Here is a 19458-nt window from a genome sequence, read left to right as displayed (position 1 = left end):
GAAGAAGCCTCTATGTCCACTTTCAAAGCGCTACGCATACCTAATAAAATTAATGGTAACGTTTTGATCCAATCCTCATCTTCATAGCAATGGCGGACAGCTTTCATTTGGCGGTGGAAACGCTGAACAAATCCATTTGCTGAAGGGTGATATGCTGAAATTCTTAGATAAACATTTCGATAAATCCTGAAATAAATCTGATTCGAACTGCTTTCCTTTAATCCGCTCAGAAATACCAAAACGTACAATCCAACTCATAATCATTGCGCTAGTTAGCGACATTTTCAGCAGTGATATTAATTATGTGTGAATCCACTTGCATAAGGCATGGGGCTCACCACAAATCGAAATTTTGAAACTACATATTCTTTTAATGGCATGTCTAGTGCCCTTATTTCTTTGACATGGAACGCATGCTTTCAGTTTTTGCGTAGCTTTAATTTCTGGATCCACGAATAGATTGTCTACGAAATGAGGGAGTTAAATACGGTCTTATTTTAGTAGAGGAGCTAACTCGAAATCAACTGAATGAGAGTGATACATATTAGCCGATAGAATTCCACTGTGGCCTATCCTCATATGCTAAAATCGACCGTCTGTCGCCTCAGGCCACGATACTCTGCGGTACTTCTTGCGGTACCAATTGTAAATGGTTTTTTTTGGGAAAATAAGTTATACACCTAATGAAAACGTTGATAATAGTTTCTTAAAAACTCGCTAACATTTGATATCTTCGTAAAGAACAATTCTTAGTCGGTTTTTCACGAACTCTCTACGGATAGAACTAAGGTACAGTTGCATCAATGAGGCTGATTTTTTTACAGACTAAGGATAGGAACTGCCAATGACGAGGGCAGTGTTTCTTCTTTAAATTTTTTCTCTAATTATAAGATTATCTTATTATTATAAGACCGTTTAGCGATTACATGATAGTTTAGTACTTCCCAAATCCCAATGTAATGTGAGCTGCCTAAATCAGACTGGGCTTCTAACAACGAAAACGAAAGCAGTGGTTTTTCGTACTAAAAAGGGAAGTTACCTTAGTTGCAACACGAGCGACATCGTTATTAATTCCCATTACCAATAATTTCCTATTAACGAAATCATATTAATTTTTTTGTGAATTAATAACCAATAATCTAAAAAAAAACACTCGAGCACGTCAATTTTAGGTTCAAGAGGAACATCTTTTTTAATAAATCACACTTGTTGATCTTACCCATTAGTACTAGAACCATTATCCCTTAAATTTGATAAGTAACGGTCGCAAATTGTTTAGATTTATTTATTACTATTATTATCATGCTGAGAGACTGCGCAGTCTTTACTACGAAGCTCTGGATAGGACACATAGGAAATTATTTTGTAATTTACAGTTGTAACTGGGAATTAGTTTATAATTTACAGTTGTAATTGGGAATTATACTAATTTACAGTTGTAACTGGGAATTATGCTAATTTACAGTTGTAACTGGGAATTATACTAATTTACCATTGTAGCTGTAAATTAGTATAATTCCCAGTTACAACTGTAAATTCGCATAATTCCCAGTTCGAACTGTAAATCAGTGTAATTCCCAATTACAACTGTAAATTATAAACTAATTCACAGTTACAACTGTAAATTAGTATAATTCTCAGTTACAACTGTAATTTACAAAATAATTTCCTATGTGTCCTATTCGCTTCGTACTTTACACTTGTCAGGGTGTATATATAAATTTAACATCGATAAAAGAGACATATGACATATTTGCGAATGAAAATGACACGAACACAAATACACAAAATTTTAAATGAAGAATCGATGAATTCTTCTACTACTCGTACGTAAAAAACATGCGTAATTAAAAATGATTTTAAATTATGTCTAAAATTTTTCGGTAAATCTATTCTGATCATAGTTCAAGAACAAATCAGTTTTCAATAGGAATAGTCTCGGGAACAGTGTACCTCCTGTTGGTTACTAAGTGAGAATTTCTATCTTCATCCGGAAAATATTGGTAACTGGATGACAAAATTACAAAATCTGGGAATAAAATTAATTTATATTTTTCACTCGAACCGAGTATCACAGCATTAAAATTTTTAGACCCTGAAAAGTACCTCAGTACGGCCGAAAACTTGCAAGAACGATTTGTTCAGAAAGTAAAAATTTTATTTTATGGTCCAATTGCGAGAAGCAGAAGCAAATGTACCAACCCTTTTAAAATGCCGACCAGTAAATAAGTATGGTGGTCAAATGCGAATGAGAATTGACACCTCCAAAAATAATAAAAATAGAGTTTTTTGTTACATAAAAGTGGCCAAGAGGAAATTCTGAAAATGACGTTATTATTACAACCGGAAAGGGGTAACGGAATACTCGTATATATTTTTGTTTATCTTGTGAAACAAGGTGGATTTTCCACGTGCGCATCTGCATTATCAATTTGAGGTTATATAACCTCCGCCTCCCTTTGTATTTTCCCATTGCCCCTTGAGAAATACACACAAAGTGGTTTATGAAAAAAAATTCTATTGCGGTGTCGTTGCCGTCATCGGATTATTTTTTGTTACCGCAAGAGAGCCTTTGGTATACAAAAACTTGTACGTTTTATTACTAAGTATTGTATCTTCCAGATGAACCCTGATGATTTTGAGCTCATTTCTATTTGAGAAGCCCCCACATTTCAGGAAACCCCAAATGAAGAAAATGACAACCAGTTTTTTAATGGTGAGGTTAAAACAAAAGAAACATTTACTGAATCAACTCTTCTATTTGTAGAGTATATTTTTGGAATTCTTTGCGATGAGCATGTCAAAAGTGGGGTTGTGCGCATGTGAAATTTGAACGCCACCATATCTTTGTAATAAAGGTAGTAGTCGACTATGTCAAACATGTCAAGGAAGGGGGAGACTCACACAGGAAAGATATGATAGATGTAGACGCGACGCATCCGTCGATGGGGTCAAAACTTTTTGTGCATAACTCAAAAAATTAGTGTCGGAACACCGTACTTCCCACATAGCATTCGATATCTTACGTATATACATTTTAAATCCATAATGTACAGGGAATAGCCTGTCCATCTTATGTATATACTATGTATATTCATTATAGGATAGGCATATGTATTTTATGTTCAGTATGGGTATTCTATAAATTTACATTCTGGATATGCTATGTATATACATGGGATTATATGTTATGTATATGCGTTTTGGATTTGATACATGCGTGTTCTGTATTACCGACGTTACAAACGTTAGCGTCTCATTTTGTGTGAATTACGGCGATGAAGATAGTAAGGTGCTATTGCAAATACAGCTCATTTTTCTAAAATCAGGAGTGTTACTCTGCGAGTTATTAATGAGTTTGTTTGTCTAATTTTGACAGTGAAAGTAATGATTTTTATTTCGTGTGTGCATGATCTAAAGTTGCAAATATGCGTTAGTGAGATGTAAAGACTGGATGGGAATTAATATAAGGACAAGAATGGCAGGTATGTTAGCAACCTATTTGTTATGAACTCGCGCTATTATAGTGTTGAACAAGAACACGATCAAAATGACTCAAGACTACAGTGTTAAATAAAACAATAATAATTTCTTAAGCACATTTTCCATTGTATACTAAGAGACTTAATAAACAAACAGCTCCACTCCGTGAAAAGAATTTATTTATGAAGGTATAGACCAGAGCTGGGCAGAATACTTTCAAAAAGTATTTGAATACTAAATAGTAAATACTTTACACAAATCAAAGGTATTTGAATACTAAATACTTTTACGTCCAGCACAAGCGAATACTAGATACAGATACATAGAAAAGTATTCAAATACTTTAGAATGTATTCGAATACTTTCAAAGGTATTCGAATACTTTCAAAGGTATTCGAATACTTTCAAAAGTATTCTAATACTATCAAAGGTATTCGAATACTATAAAAAGTATTCGAATACTTTGAAAAGTATTTCATTAACTTACATTGAAAAGTATTCGAATACAGTAAAAAGTATTCAAATACTTGTCACTCAAATACATTAAAAATTTAAAATAGTATACTAGATAAAAGTCTTAATACTACTTAAAAAATCAAGTTATACTTTGTATGGGGTTAGCTTTTTTTATATTTCTATTGTTATATACAAATTTAAGGGGAGTAAAAGTAATAACTTCAAACACTTCCAAGATTGGGCTACTAGTTCAAAAGTTACAGCCCTTTGAATTTTCTTTCGAAATTGGTTTCTAGTCTATAACTTGATTGAGAAGTCTGATCGAAAAAGTACGAATTGTTTTGGATTCTACGCACCAAAATTAATAAGAAAAAGTGTTTTCCCGAGAAATTTTGGTGTAGTCGATTTTTGGTAAAAAAGGAAGGTTAAGTGTTCAAATACTATGCGAAGTATTCGAATACTAAATATTTGTGAAAGTATTTGAGTTACAAATACAAATACTGCTCCCATAGAAGTATTTAATTACAAAGTATTTGAATACTTTAAAGGATTTGAATACTAAAAAGTATTTACAAAATCGAATACTGCCCAGCTCTGGTATAGATGCTAGTAAACTTCCCGAATGTTCGCGGAATCTCTATAGAACATCCATTCTGAATGTATACAACATACATAGAATATCCTATTGAACATCTTTTGCATATTACAGGAATATTCATGGTATATCCAGTTGTCAGTATATGCATATACATAAGACATCCAAAACGTATATACTATGTATTATGTGCAGTCTGCCAAACTTATACCCCATGCACATATATCGGACATTTGCGACATACTTTTTCACATTCTATGGATATACAATATCCCACGTGGAATGTACATGGTATATGCAATGTATACATATAGGTCTGCTATGTGGGTTACAAGGGAACTTGATAACCTAAAATCGTCATTTTCCTAACAAGTGCGTGAAGTTTGTGATTCCGAAACGCGTTTTGTGCTTTATTTGCGCTCATTGAGCGTTTTAGATATTTGTGCGTAACATATACATATAACTATAAGCAAAGAGTGTATAACGACTATAAGGTATACTGGTATACAATTGTCTTGGAGACGTGTTGTGAACCCTAATTTTAATCATAGTATTTGGCAGTCGTTCTACATCAGGTAACTCTGGCGGTGTCTTTTGCTGTAACTCATCTTGCCCTCTTGATCAAATAGTGACTTCCACGGGTTTTCGATTGTCATTTTATTGCCTAATACTTCAATTTCCAATAGAAAGTTTCACATAAAGGACCTCAATTTTCAACATTTTCGAATTTGAGAATTGCAAAACTTCATAAAATTTCAATAATCTGTCAAAAAACTCAAAAATTGGGGCTTTGGGTTCTTCAAAAAGATCGAGATTTCAACACGTGAATGAATTCAGTGTTGAAGTAAGTTCAATATTGTTTCTGGTAGATCTATGAGGAAGTCGTCGAGGTGTTCTTTTTTTAACTCGCACGTTCGTGTACTTGCATTAATGAATTCGATTGAATTTGCATGGTATTGGTGTTTGTAAAATGTTAACTAGGAAGTCTAAACTAAACGTATCGAATAGAGGCGGATCACATGATCGCAAATCAATGATAATAAGGCATGTTGGAAGCGCCGCCGCTCTCACGCTAACACCCTGCCATCCCATCATCGTGCGTGTTTGGTCTACATGCCTACTCGTACTTAAATACGACGATGTCGTACACGGTTGACAAGATGCTTTACACATTGACAGCTGTCTATTTTAGTACTACCGTCTCGTCGTTTCCAATTACCCATTTGCTTAAATAACAGTATCTTCCATTGATTCTGTACGAAAATAGATTTCGCCAACAAAAACGATGACACGCACGTGCACCAATCAAAAATTTAATACGGGTTCGCGTTATTTTTTTTTTAGGTGTCGACAAACGATTAGTAGCTCTTTGATAGTAAGACGCGTTTAGGCGTTTTTAGATCACAGGTGCCGTTATAAGGTATTTAAGGAAACAATATTGCTTCATACGCAAAACTGCCCGAGGTGATCTTCAACACCAGGGCAACTGACCTGACGAGGAATCCGAAACTTGATATGCAATTATAAGGTTCTTAAAAAGTGAGCAAGATTTGATCGGTTTAAAAACGATAAGACGTTCATTTTTCGCCTATACGGTGGTAATGAGCGTTTATCTCACATACATTAAAACGGGGCTTTGTACGAAATACGCTTCTTTCGATTTTATTAGGAAATTTACCAAAAAAGTTTGTGAATTAAACCTGATTTTGATCGGTTAATGGTTCCACTTTTTTTATTCATGCCGATGGTTTCTTTAGGCTATACCTTCTGTGAAGGTACACGAGTTTTACACATTTTACTATTTTTCACGACATTGAAGCTTAGTGAAAGTGAACTTTCGTAGATCGTATCTAACTGTACTTTAGCATCAATTTTGTTTTTAAACACCCCTTCATAGAAAGCAAGGTTATATTTGAATGATTTGAATTTTCCAATTGAATTCGGAAGTATTCCCTATTTTGTACATTTGCTTTCTGTACCACAGAGTGAACAGACGTTTGGGACCTATGGTTTTTGAGTTATTCCACCTTTTTAACGCGACTTCGCGAGCATACCGGGTATTATAAAATTAGAAATCCTTTCCCCTTAGATTTATGAGTTATTCAACTTCTTAAAATAGAGCTTTAGCTTCATATCCTTTCTGCCCCAAATTTGCCTCATGTACAAATGTATTGTTATAGTTCTTCAGTTAGGTGTAAAACTGTCTAGAATGGACTTAAATTGATCCAGTCAGCCACACTGAGGTTGTTATTCTTACCATGTCACAACCTTTTCCCATGCACTTTTGCAGTTCAGTACTCAAGGAATGCTAATCTTTGGGTGTTCCTAACTACAGTAAAAAAAAATATTCTAGGTAATGTAGAGCCAACGTGTATAAGTCTAAAGTTCCACCCTTACAGTGTTACACCCTCCCAAATGTTAACGTTTTTATTTATGGTTCGAAGATGGTTTGACAAAATATTTTCGTATATTTCTCTCTCCAATTTATTGCCACTCTAAGGATAATGACGCTTGATATATGGGAAAAGGGTTATAAATGACAGGTTACTGTAAAAAAGGGGCCCATGTTCATGTCCGCATTCGGATATGAAAATGTAGCTTTACGTAGGTATAGTTATTTTTCCTCGTCGTAAACTATCATTTTCATGTTTTTCTTTCAATAATTTATCAGTAGCATAGGAACATGTAGTACGGAGGAAAGGAAAATTGCAATGAAATATTTGGTGTACCGTAATTCTTGTTTCCCCGCATTTATTTTGCATTCAGACCATCTAATTTTTGCTTTTACATTAAATGTACCCCACCTATAGCTTTTTCTTGCACAGTAATTGCTGTCGCTCCGTTAATTGCAAAGTAAGCTTTTTCCAAACTTTACGTTTCATTAATTATAATGGGGGGATATTGTGTCTTCTGACTATTTACTTATCCCGCTTAGGGAAATTGCTGTGCAGTTTAAGTTTATTTTAGCATTCACCAGTAGCCACCCACCACTTGCCCTTTAGAATTCCCGGGGCCACCATTCGAGTTAGCTGGAGCTTACCATCGCCGATCGCATTTTGTCCAGAAGCAAGAGAGACCGAAAGCTTCTGGTGGCGCCCGAAGCGCTCCCGTTCCGCCGTTCCACCGTTTTCCCCCGACAATTGCCGTCGTCGCCGTCTACAGATTTTGACATGTAAATTACCGCTGGATGTTCCATTTTCTTATCTTTATTAAATTTCATTTTTGCAATTGCACCGTTTTATTTTGTGTAAAGAGAAACCAAAGCCACATGTACCAGAAAAGTCACAACCCCAGAAGTTACGGTTGTTCTACCTACAATAACAAACTTTCTAAAAAATTACGTATTTTGAAAACGGTAAGAGGTTTTATTCCATTTTTCCAACTATGGTTTGGTGGAGCTCCCAATCCCCCATCCGTTCCGCTTGAAAGAGTTGCTACATTATTGCGTACTGCACCCAGAGTTTTGATGTTGGACCACTTGATTCTATTTTATCCAGGACAGTTTTAAATTTGAAAATATCACTGTCTTTGATGAATAAGATTAGTGACCTATCACTGGAAGGGAAAGAGGGCCGAGTTCCTCTTAGTCCGTATTGTCTCATCATGCCCCATTGTGGTGCACTCTTAACCACTTCCAACTACCAGCCCTTGCATCTCTTGAAAGAGCCATTCTTGTCACCTAACCATACTAACATACCAAGACTAATTGATTCTCCACCCTGTTCTCCACAAATTCTTCAGAAATCAGATTTGGAAAGATCCTTCGAAAGTCTTTAGATTCTGGTGTGGTTTTTAGCCATAACTTAGAGATTTTCCATAGATTTTTCAGTCATTCTATGGGATTCCCCATACAATCATAAGCAACTATATGAGAATATACAAATTCAGACAACTGCACTCTCTATTTTATTAAGAAATTTCTATTTTTTTTATTTCTCTAGATTATCAAAAAACCTTCCAAAATTTTAGAGAGACTTCTAATTTCCTCAGACGATCATTGATAGATTTAGGAATCTCAAAAGTATCAGTGAAGAGCAGAATTTCTTAGGATCACTGAAGCACCGCTGACGAATCTCTGAAAATCCTGTAAGTAAGCTTTGAGTAACCCTTGAAGGATATGCCATGAATCAATAGAAGTGTTGTCAAGCAATTTGAAAAGCTTTCTAAGATTCTGTGAAAGACTGAAATGTATACAATCTGAAAAGTTCGTGCAAAAAACAAAAATTTGTAAGATATCTTTTAATAGCTTTTTTTCACTACTAGCGTCTGATGACATGATTATTAACCTTTTTTCCACTTGTAAAGTAGGCTTTCTCGGCATTTGTTCAAAGTGGTTAATAATTTTTTATTATTAACTAGTAGTCAATAATGAGAACTGTCACGCTGTCACTTTTAGAAAACACAACCCGAAATTTCGCTCAATGAACGTTTAGACAAGTTCTCTAAAACGAATAATTGCCACCATTCGCAATTTCCAGAGAAATTACATACCTAAAATTATCACATTTTGAAAAAATTCGAACGAAATTACTCTTTGAAAAATCTCAATGACAGAACAAAATACGGCCTGTTTGACTTGTACTTCCACGTACTTGATTGACATGTTAAATTAAGAAACAAACAATTCTGTCCAACCGTTAACTCTCTTATCAATATAATATGTTAATTTAGAGGATTTCAAGTGCTAGTAGTGAAAAAAATAGTATATATACCACGGTAGAGAAGTCTATTATTGCCTTCGCACCTTACACCCCCCGGCGCAAGCGCCTCGAGATGTAATCTTGGTGCTCAGGCAATAATAGTGGACTTCTCTACCTTGATATATAATGTACTATTTTATTATACCTGAATCACAATCTCCGTTTTAAACACTCAAATGCGTGCGAAGAAGGGCCTTTAAAACACACGTGCTTTAAAGTTGCTAAGTAACGATACTTCAAGTATGACTTTTGAAACTGTCATCTGGATGAAATAAAAAATCCTCGTAGGTCGCTTTCTGTAAATGCAGAACATTTCTTTGGCTGTTGTACCTATCCTTTCGTTGAATCTTTCACAAACGCGCGTAATTTAGGGTATGCTTCCAAATCTGTTCCACTTTTTAATCGCAGCATTGCTTTAAAATATAGAAGATTTAAATACCTTTGACATTTCCTTCATATATGCCAGCATTATGGATGCATTTAAGATTGTATTCGTAAGTAACTTCCCATTCATCCATGAAAACAACTTTTCATATTCTTTATAATAGGTTTTACTGGAGTTGGATTTTACACCTAACAACGTTTGTTTAGATTTTACAACAATCGATTTAATGGGCGGTGTATTATCTTTTTCAACGGAAATCGTTTAATTCACAAAGACGATGATTTTTATAAGCAAACGTCAAGTGACATTTCCATGGCAATCGTGAAATTACGAACACCCAGCCCACTTAATTAGACATGTATTCGAGAAGACATGTAATTAGACACATATTCGAGTATAATGTCAATATGACTTCATTGTATTTCCTATTTTTAAATTATACTGCAGGTATAATAGTTATTTATGTATTAAGGGCATAAAGCTGATGTTTATATCCTCGAGGGCGATGAGTTAAAAAGCTCGAGGGCCGATAGGCCCGAGAGCTTTTTAGTCGCCCGAGAGTATAATCATCAGTTTATGCCCGTGGTACATACAAAATAGTTTCTTTCGTCAAAGTAAATATTCGTTTACAAAACAATTCATTATGTTTGATCAAGTATGAGTGGTTCGAATTTGTTAATGTGATTGAAACTATAGTTACTATTGAAACCATCCAAACGTCAAACGTTTACTCAATTCATCATGGATGAAGTTCCAGAAAGTATTCAAAATAAGGCCAATCTTGCAGCGGACCAATTAATTCCACATAAGTCTAAAAGTTTATATAATCTGGAATACTCAAAGTTTGTTAAATGGTTAGCCAACAACGGTACAGGAATTATTAATGAAGTAGTACTCTTAGCGCACTTTCAGGAATTGGTGAGTTTAGTATTTTCATTTCTTTTGATTTGTTTAATGGCTGTGTGTTATAGTCTGAAGTGTTTCAACCAACGTCTTTATGGACTAAATTTTCTATGATTAAAAAAACGCTGCTTTTGAACAAAAATGTTAATATTGGAAATTATGCAAAATTGACGCAATTTTTAAAAAACGTCTCCAAAGGTCACGTGTCCAAGAAATCAAGCGTATTAACGCGCGAGGATATTTTAAAGTTTTTGCGGCAAGCACCTAACCACGAATATTTATTAGTGAAAGTGGCACTAATATTTGGGATCTACGGCGGATGCAGAAGGCAAGAACTATGCGACATGCTTATTAGTGATGTAGAAGATAGAGGTGAAGTTATTGTGGTTACAATTCCTCAAACAAAAACTGATAAGTAGCGAATATTTTCCATTATTAATGAGACGGAAATGGAAGCCATCCAAACCGTAAAAAAGTATTTAGCACTGCGTCCGCAGCACTGCAACTTGAAGCGGTTGTTTTTAGGCTACAGGAAAGGGCTTTGCATTGCTCAACCTGTTGGGAAGAACACGTTTGGGAAAATCCCCTCTACAATTGCAAGTTACTTAGGCTTAAAGAATCCTGAAAGTTATACGGGTCATTGCATGCGTAGAACTTCTGCTACGTTACTCGCGGATGCCGGTGCTAGCATGACTACACTAAAGAGACATGGGGGATGGAAGAGTACAACTGTAGTAGAAGGGTATATTGAAGACAGTTTAACAAGCAAGAACAAGGCAGCTAAGCTAATTGCGGGAGAATCGCTAAATATTAGTACAGCGTCAAATCATCTGGCAAATACTAATTCACCAGTAAGTTTAAACGGTGGCAATGCTATCTTTTCGGGATCTTTCAGTAATTGCACCTTTAATATTAATGAAAAAAAATAAATACTGCTATTTTTCAGGACGTATTTATGAAATGTTAATAAAGTTTGTTCCATTGTTGCGTTTTTCTTTAAGAAGTGACATGTATTTTATCTGTAAGGAATCTTTCGCACGGAGAGCCCTACGGCTCGCACTTGTGACAGTTAATAGGTATTGACATTTAATAATTGACGTTTCTGTTTTGTCATTAAGTATAAATGAGTTACTATGGTGATACTTAATGCCCTAGGGCATAAAGTGGTACTTTATGCCCGCGTATCACAGATATAAAATGTGCTATGATAGGTTAGTAAGACATAAAAAATACTATAAGATACACGTGTATAATTTAGTCTTTAAAGCACTTGCAACGTTAAAGGCACTCCGCTTTGCGTCGTGCCCTTAAACTCGTTGCGCGTGCTTTAAAGACTTGATTATACACTTGTATCTTAATATACTATTGTAGTAAAGGAAATATAAATTCTTTTTCCTACTACCTCTTTAGAAAATATCATTTCTCGCCCCGTTTTTAGGGTCGAAAGCTGCACTTTTCCTCCCTAAGGGTTTTTCCTCCCTCAACTCCATATAACGTACCTAAGCTTATAACTAAACAAAATACCCTTCAATTACAACTAACTTTATTTATATGTACTTGTTATTCTCAGTGCTAGTAGAAGAACCGAAGTTAAAGGTGCAATTACTAACATTGTTGAAAGTAATGTTACCAGAAAAAGGTGAGGAAGATTGATTAACGTTGAAACCTGTACTTGTCAATGTTTGTAGAGTTCATTTGATGTTCTCCAGAAACTTTTGAGGAGAGCATTCCGCATGTAATTTGGTTAGAAACTTTACTTTTTTTTACGATTGATTCTCCTAAATAGCCCTCGGCTACGTTGGTAGAGCGCCATCCTCCGTGTCTCTTTAAACTCAATAAATCTCCTCCAGCATCAACCAACAAAGACGCGGAGGTGCGCCGAAAACTATGCCCAGTGTAACCTTCTGCATCTGGTAGCTCGAGGTACTTTGCAATTTTATATGGTATTTTGGCAATTGTATTTTTCCCTATGACTTGGATGGTGCACTTCCCTTTTATGTAATTAACAAAAAATCTTGTATGTTCAGTTTTAGCAGAGCGTAATGAAACATATTTTCTATAAATTCCATGTACACTTGTTCCATTAATGGTTTCGTTAGTGATTACAAATGTTATTTGCATTTTTGTTTTGCTATCGGGTATTTTCACAACTAATATGTCTCCATTATCCTGAATATCATGCAATGTCAATTTAATTAGCTCATCGCAACTGCAAGCTCCGGCAAGTCCAATAATTAAAGCAACCTACGAACAAAATATAGCGTTCATAATGTATCAAATTCAAATCATCTCATAATTACCTTCATTTGCAAGTAATAGTCATCGGGCGCCTCCGAAAGTAATCTGTTTAGGTCATTCCTACAGAAAATTTTAGCTTTCTTTGGTTTATACCCATTTCCTTGACGTATAAGCAAAGCTATGACTTTTGCATACTTAATGTCAACGTTGTCGTTTATAAGTAATGTGGTACGTAACATTGAATATTTACTCCACATCGTCGATGGTTTTAGAATGATGCGCAAAATATGCTAAGATTACCTCTTCAGCAATTTTCTTGACTTTTCTCCCCATCATCCAATTTTTGAAAGCAGTATATTCTTTTTCGTATCTGTCCCTAGATTTTGCAGGCAGTAGATCAAGCGATGCCTGATTAGCTTCTTCTAAAATGTCTGAGGGAATATTTTCCTCTAAATCACTTTCTATTTCCATATTTCCTGATGAAAAATTACAGAAACGACCAGTACACAAGCTACTGTTTATACCGCTACCATGGCAACATAACTTCACCATGGATACATCCTAAATTTTTTAGTGTAACTAGATGGCAAGCGGTCATCTTACCGTAGAAATCTTTGCTAAATTAAAGTTGAGGTAGTAGAAAAAATCATATGTATAACTCTGGAGGAAAGTACATATCCCTCCCTTGTGTGATTACTGCCCTCCGCTTCGCGTCGGGCATTAAACTTCACACGCGGGAGGGAATCTTTAACTTTCCTCCCTTGTTATACAAATAGCTATTAAATCTATGGATTATACAGGTTTTAGGAAATCTTTATTTTTCAGAGACCACGTTTTAGTCCACTCACTAGACACTGCAGCCGAAATCTCACTAGACCAACAAGCTGCATTCTCAAAAAGAATAAGAGCACAAAATTCGTATTGTACGAAAAACGTAACACACTACTGGCACAAAATGGGCGTGGGAAAGAATTTCAAATTTTAATTTAATTTAAACATTATTAAACGGTGAAGAACTTAAAAATAAAAAGAGCACAACTCGTTTCATACAGCAAAAAGGAACACAAAATTGGGGCACTAAAAGATTCATAAATCATAATTGTATTCACCACGGATTATGCGCGGGAGGTTCTGGAGGGCTGGGTACCTCAAAAATCTTAAAATTTGCACAAAATACACCAAAACCATTGAAATTGGTTATACTCTTCAATAAATCAAAATATAAGGGTCAAAATCTGTATAACAAAATGGACACATCGGTACTCCACGGACCTGACTTAAACGTCGATATTCGTACATATTCGGACAACAAGGATTGTCTTACCTTAAACAGCTATATCATCCCCCTCCTTACCAGGAAATCTCAAAAAGTTGGTGGTGGCTGATCATGTATTCCAGAGAGGTTTAAAATAGCGTTACAGAATCTACTTGGGTTACTCATTTATAATTCAGACGATCGGTTGTTAAAATTAGCACCTCTTAAAAAGCGAATAATTAAATTACCACGGAAGAACGGCCGAGCTTTTTGTTTGTTTCTAATTTCCAGAAGAGAGAGAGACATAACAGTAATAAATCTAGGGCACTGTGCACAATTACGGGAGTAAATTTCCACAATTTCCGCCCACTTTTCTCATGATCTTGACTTTTAGGATCAAGATCACGACCTTCCTCTCAAGATTTGACGATAAAAAGTCAAAACGCCTACCTATTTCCGTACGGTGTTTTAGGCGGGATACTGTTGCCTCCCTCGCTCCATTTATTTTTCTTTTACTTCGCGACGACCACACCATAAATTTGATAAACAAAAACAAAACGTAATCGAGCGTAACGACTTTAGCTGATCTTTATCAACAACACAAATAGAAACATTCTCAAATGCTAATGTCGGAGTTAATTAGTTGCTCTGTTGGGTTTCTGCAAGAAAACGGTGCTTAGCCTTATCTTCGAATGAGATGGTGGTTTCGGTTCGCGTAAATGTTACCCCCGTCCATTCTTAACAGTCTATTTTAAGTCGCTAAATGACGGACTATTCCAATATTAGTTATGCAAATACATGCAAATTTCCGGATTTTATTTAAACACAATATAATCGAATAGAGCTCTGAAAGTTCATTGAATTAGGCTATTTGAGTAGGTTTCGCAAAAAAACTGGCGACGAATTTTAAAAAAGGTCCAACTATGTATTTAATGTGCGTAAAGCGGCGTTATCTATTAATGAATAATTCGAGGCGAATTGTCGGGACGATGAAATCTAATGTAAAATCGCCCAAAGGAATCGCATTTACCCTGTATCATACTTCGTTTTATAAAAAAAGTCGATTGTAGGTAAATCATCAGGTTGTGTATTAATTTTTCCGTTCTCTACATTATAGATATTTAAAAATCCCCTTGACAGGCATTCCCTTTATCTAGCTGAAAAAAGTGACATACCTATATTTAACTTTTTCAATTATAGACATACATATATAATATATACAGTGAAGAGTGTGAAGATAATTTTAAGTTACGCGAAACACGTAGTCGAACAACAATTTGCACTTTTTCACATAATTGTACTGTATCATGCCATGTCGCTTTTTACGAAAGGTGTGAAAATTACAATGAAGAAGGGCAAGGTAACTAAATTATAACTATAATTATGCACTCTTCCTTAATAATAGATAATTTTAGTGAATTATCTTGCGTACAGGTTGATTTAGCTTGGAGGGCAGCTTAATGGAATAATTACACTTACACTAAAATTATGCATATCACGTGTACGACTGACTGCATTTATCAAATTTCATTCATACGAACCCTTCAGGGTGTAGAATCGGAAAATGAAAACATCTGTTTTTAGTATCCCTTTACGCAAGAAAAAAAAGGATAACTTGTGGGTCAAAAGTTGAATGAGATGAATGAGAGGGGTTCTGGTTTATTTGTCTAAATGTGACATTATTTACGATGGGACCTCGGGCTGTTTCCGTCTTTGGTCTTTTAAATATACGTATAACCGTTAACTTTGCATTGTTTATTATTTAAAAAAATCTGGTTGCGAAACTAATGAATTTATTGTTTGTTTGCGGGCATGATATAGGGTAATACTTGAGCTTTTTATAAATAATGAACTGAGATCACGAGCTCTACCACAGACAAATTAATTGCATTTGAAATAAAATGACCTAAAAACGGGAGCATTTAGATTGGAATGTACTTTCTGTCTGTCTGTCATGTTAAGTTCAGCATCAATCTTTTCTTGATGAGTTCTTAAGACTGAAGGTCGTAGGACTGAAGTTACATACTAAATAAGATGAATTTATATTCAAGTGATCTTAAATTTAACTCCATACTGTTAGTCCTTAAAATTAAAAAGTTATAACTATTTGAAATAAAATTTATCACTACACCATAAAGTTGGGCTACTGGACTGCTCGCATTTTCAGGATTCTGAAGATTTCAAGAATACGAATCTCCAATTATTCTTTAGTTAAACGAAACATCTGAAATTGTCACATTTTGCATTCCTCCAGATTCTTTAAATTAATCAAAAATCCAACATCGGAATTTTATCTCTTGAACAAGGCGCCAGCTCTAGCGCCGCTTTCAATGATGACAATACATTTATTCACTGTCCAATATATACATATATGGACCTTTACTTGGTGAGGTGTAAAAATTTAAAAATTTTCGAAATTTAGCGTTAAATTGGTTAACAATTAAATTTGTATACCTACTAACTTTTCTATATGTAATGTAGGTAATGGATGTCTTTTTTTGAACTATATAACAGCAGATTAAGCAAGTGTAAAACACAAATCCTTTTAAATTTTTGAAAAGTTGTAGGTAACCTTAGATTTTTAGAATCTATGATTCCTTGGAATTCTCAAAATTTAAAATTTTGCCTCTTACAATCTAAAATTTAAATTTTTCTCTTTTTAAGTTTGAGGTCGTCAGCGACTACATATTATACATACCTATAGTCTGTCCCGGGATTGATGTTACAAGAGATGTGGTGGACTACAAATTTTTGAAATTTATTTTAAGATTCTGCTCGGTGCAGGGCTCGGTGTGAATAGAATTTTAAGAATATTTTTGGTTTTTAAAAATTAAGTCAGCCGTGACTGTGAAGCAAAAATTTCTTTTCAGGCAAATTGCACTTTTTGTTCATGATACGACAAAATGATGCTCAAAAAAGTTGTTCAGCATAATAAATTATGACTATACAAAATTTCAAGAATATTTACTTACTTTGAAAATAATTTTTGTTGTAGGTCAATGATATTATTAAGTTTTGTGAATTTAATTTGTTTACTCTAAAAAAACCGTTTAATCAAAGTAAGTAAATATTCTTGAATACTATATCAGCGCATCTAACAAACAAAAACAAATATTAGAAAGGAGAACATAGTCAACATATGGAGGTTAAATTAATTGGTACATTGATATGTTTTTGAGAAATTTAATTTTGCACACAGAATTTTAGCACGAAATTTCGAATGACTATAAACATGAAATTTGCACTTGACATACCAAATCTCTATTTAAAACACAAAATGTTGACTTTAAAGATGAAATGTCGACACTAAACTTAACTCTAAATCGGAAATTAATTTAAGAAATTCAGCAGCCTCAACCGACTCAACAATTCCAAAGAATTAATTAACAAATTTTTAATTAACACCTGATGGATCCGAAAATTACATAAAAGTAACCATTTACAGATGTAACAAATTTATTCAACATTAATCAATCAAAACAGCTGAAAGAAAGAATGGCACTCAGGGAAAGATAAAACATACCACGCAAGAAGAGATCGATTAAACAAGTTAAATTTAAATGAAGTTTTAATTATCTTAAGTTAAATAATTCTTTCATCCGGTCAAAATCGCGCTTTTCGACAATTTTCGTAAATGTGTAAATACGCTTCCGCTTAACTCGACTTAACGTTCACTTTTAAAACAACGTAATGAAAATTCTTTAAATACTCTCTCTTTACAATTGAACTAATACAGGCTTTTCAATTAATACACTCAAGTAACGGCAGCGTTTTAACGTCCACCAAACAGAAAGCTTGACCGAACGCCAACATTTCACGTCCATCTTTTCTATTTAAAACAAATTCCCTTTCCGTTCCACTTCAAACTGCGATTTCGAATAAGTTAAACACTTATCGACGAAAAAACATCCGTTATAACACGTGCCTATCTTGAAATTAATTAGCCCTCGCAGCGATAACGATCTTATCGCGATGACCGGAGAAACCATGAGATAAATAGATCAATAAACTCAATCTTTTAATACGTAATTTAAACTTACAATTACCAAAACAAAATAAACAAAACAAATATTTAAACAAAATCAAATATAAAATAATTAAACAATTCTGAAACAACATTAACATTGCGATGAAATTCAACTAATATGATTGAGATTGTGCTTAATCCCAAATTGCAACCAACATTTAAGGTTAACAATAAATGAAATTCAAATACAGGGTGGCCCATCGTTATTTTAGGTACTTATACCAAATAAAACGTCCACATGGCGTAGTTTACACAATGTCCAGTTAAATATAAAATTTTGACTTCAAATACAAAATGTACAAAATTAAATTCGACATTATACTTAATTCTAAACACAAAATCTCCTCGAAAACACAAAATTTAAAACATATACAGAATGTCGATTTTCAACAAACAAATAGCTTCGGTATTGCACTCCATTTTAACTTAAAAATTTCAGCTTGAAACACGAAATTTTGAATGAAAGTTTACGACTTGAATTTTGAACTTCCAATACAAAAATATCCGTTTGAAACACAAAATTTTGATTGTGAATTCGAAAAGCCCAAATTAAATTTAATTGTAAACACAAAATTTTAGCATGACACGCGAAATTCCACCAAGGGCGGATGAATGGAAGGGGAAGCAGAATAAATAAAGCTAATTGCAGCATTGACATTGTTTATTCAAAAAACCTAACAGGATTGGCTCTTATGAAGATTCACAAATGCGTGGAGGTTAATATAGATCGCCCTAAGACAAGATCGGAAATTTATTTCCACATCCCCCTCCTCTGATGAAAATTTCTGGATTCGCCCGTGATCTCCACGGGAAACACGAAATTCGTCCTTACCAACTACCAATTTGAATGTCAAACACAAAATTTTGATTTTAAAGCCGATTCCTTCCTTAAATCTTCCTTAAAAGAACTTTTTTGAAATTATGTTTAGAACCCTTCCTTGAAACTTTTAAAACTATCCTGGGAATATATATCTTAAAAAAGGATTCATTCCCCTCTAAATATCTGACGCATTCGATAACTCGAGACCCTCCTACCTGTAGCCCAGTATCTACCCAGGTACATACGCCAAGCTGGTCGAACTCTATGTGGAAATCTTCTTAGAAACTTTCATTTTCATTTTACTGTATGAAATCCTTAGAATTATTGCTATAAATCTTGTAAAACTGTTCACAAATCTTCCTGTTCGTAGAAAACCATCAAAATTGCCTTCTGAAGTCCTTTTTGGGAACGTTCTGGAAGATATTACTAGAAATTTTCTTTGATAAGGGCGTATTTAGAAACCTTTGAAATCGGCCTGGCAAATATGCAAAAAATGCAGTTAGAGATTTGGACCTTGTGTGATTTGATGATGTCAAATCAATATCAACGGTAATCCCAAGAATTAGAAATCAACCTGTATAATCCTACGACACAAT

General features: G+C 34.4%; 2 protein-coding genes across 2 annotated transcripts; one reads left to right on the top strand and one right to left on the bottom strand.

Annotated features, from left to right (window-relative positions):
* Positions 1 to 10289: 10289 nt before the first annotated feature.
* On the top strand, positions 10290 to 11688 carry LOC116177141. The gene is made up of 2 exons (XM_031496022.1): positions 10290 to 10537; positions 10591 to 11688. The coding sequence occupies exons 1-2, from the start codon at positions 10361 to 10363 to the stop codon at positions 10939 to 10941; spliced, it is 528 nt and encodes a 175-aa protein (XP_031351882.1). The 5' UTR covers positions 10290 to 10360; the 3' UTR covers positions 10942 to 11688.
* Positions 11689 to 12012: 324 nt separating this feature from the next.
* Positions 12013 to 13018, bottom strand: LOC116177069. Its single transcript, XM_031495932.1, has 2 exons — positions 12823 to 13018; positions 12013 to 12766 (listed from the first exon to the last, which is right to left on the bottom strand). The coding sequence occupies exons 1-2, from the start codon at positions 13015 to 13017 to the stop codon at positions 12176 to 12178; spliced, it is 786 nt and encodes a 261-aa protein (XP_031351792.1). The 5' UTR covers position 13018; the 3' UTR covers positions 12013 to 12175.
* Between the last annotated feature and the right edge of the window lie 6440 nt (positions 13019 to 19458).

Source organism: Photinus pyralis, unplaced genomic scaffold (genome assembly GCF_008802855.1).
Source record: "Photinus pyralis isolate 1611_PpyrPB1 unplaced genomic scaffold, Ppyr1.3 Ppyr1.4_LG7, whole genome shotgun sequence".
Lineage (NCBI taxonomy): Eukaryota > Metazoa > Arthropoda > Insecta > Coleoptera > Lampyridae > Photinus > Photinus pyralis.
This window is presented reverse-complemented; position numbering and strand designations above follow the sequence as displayed.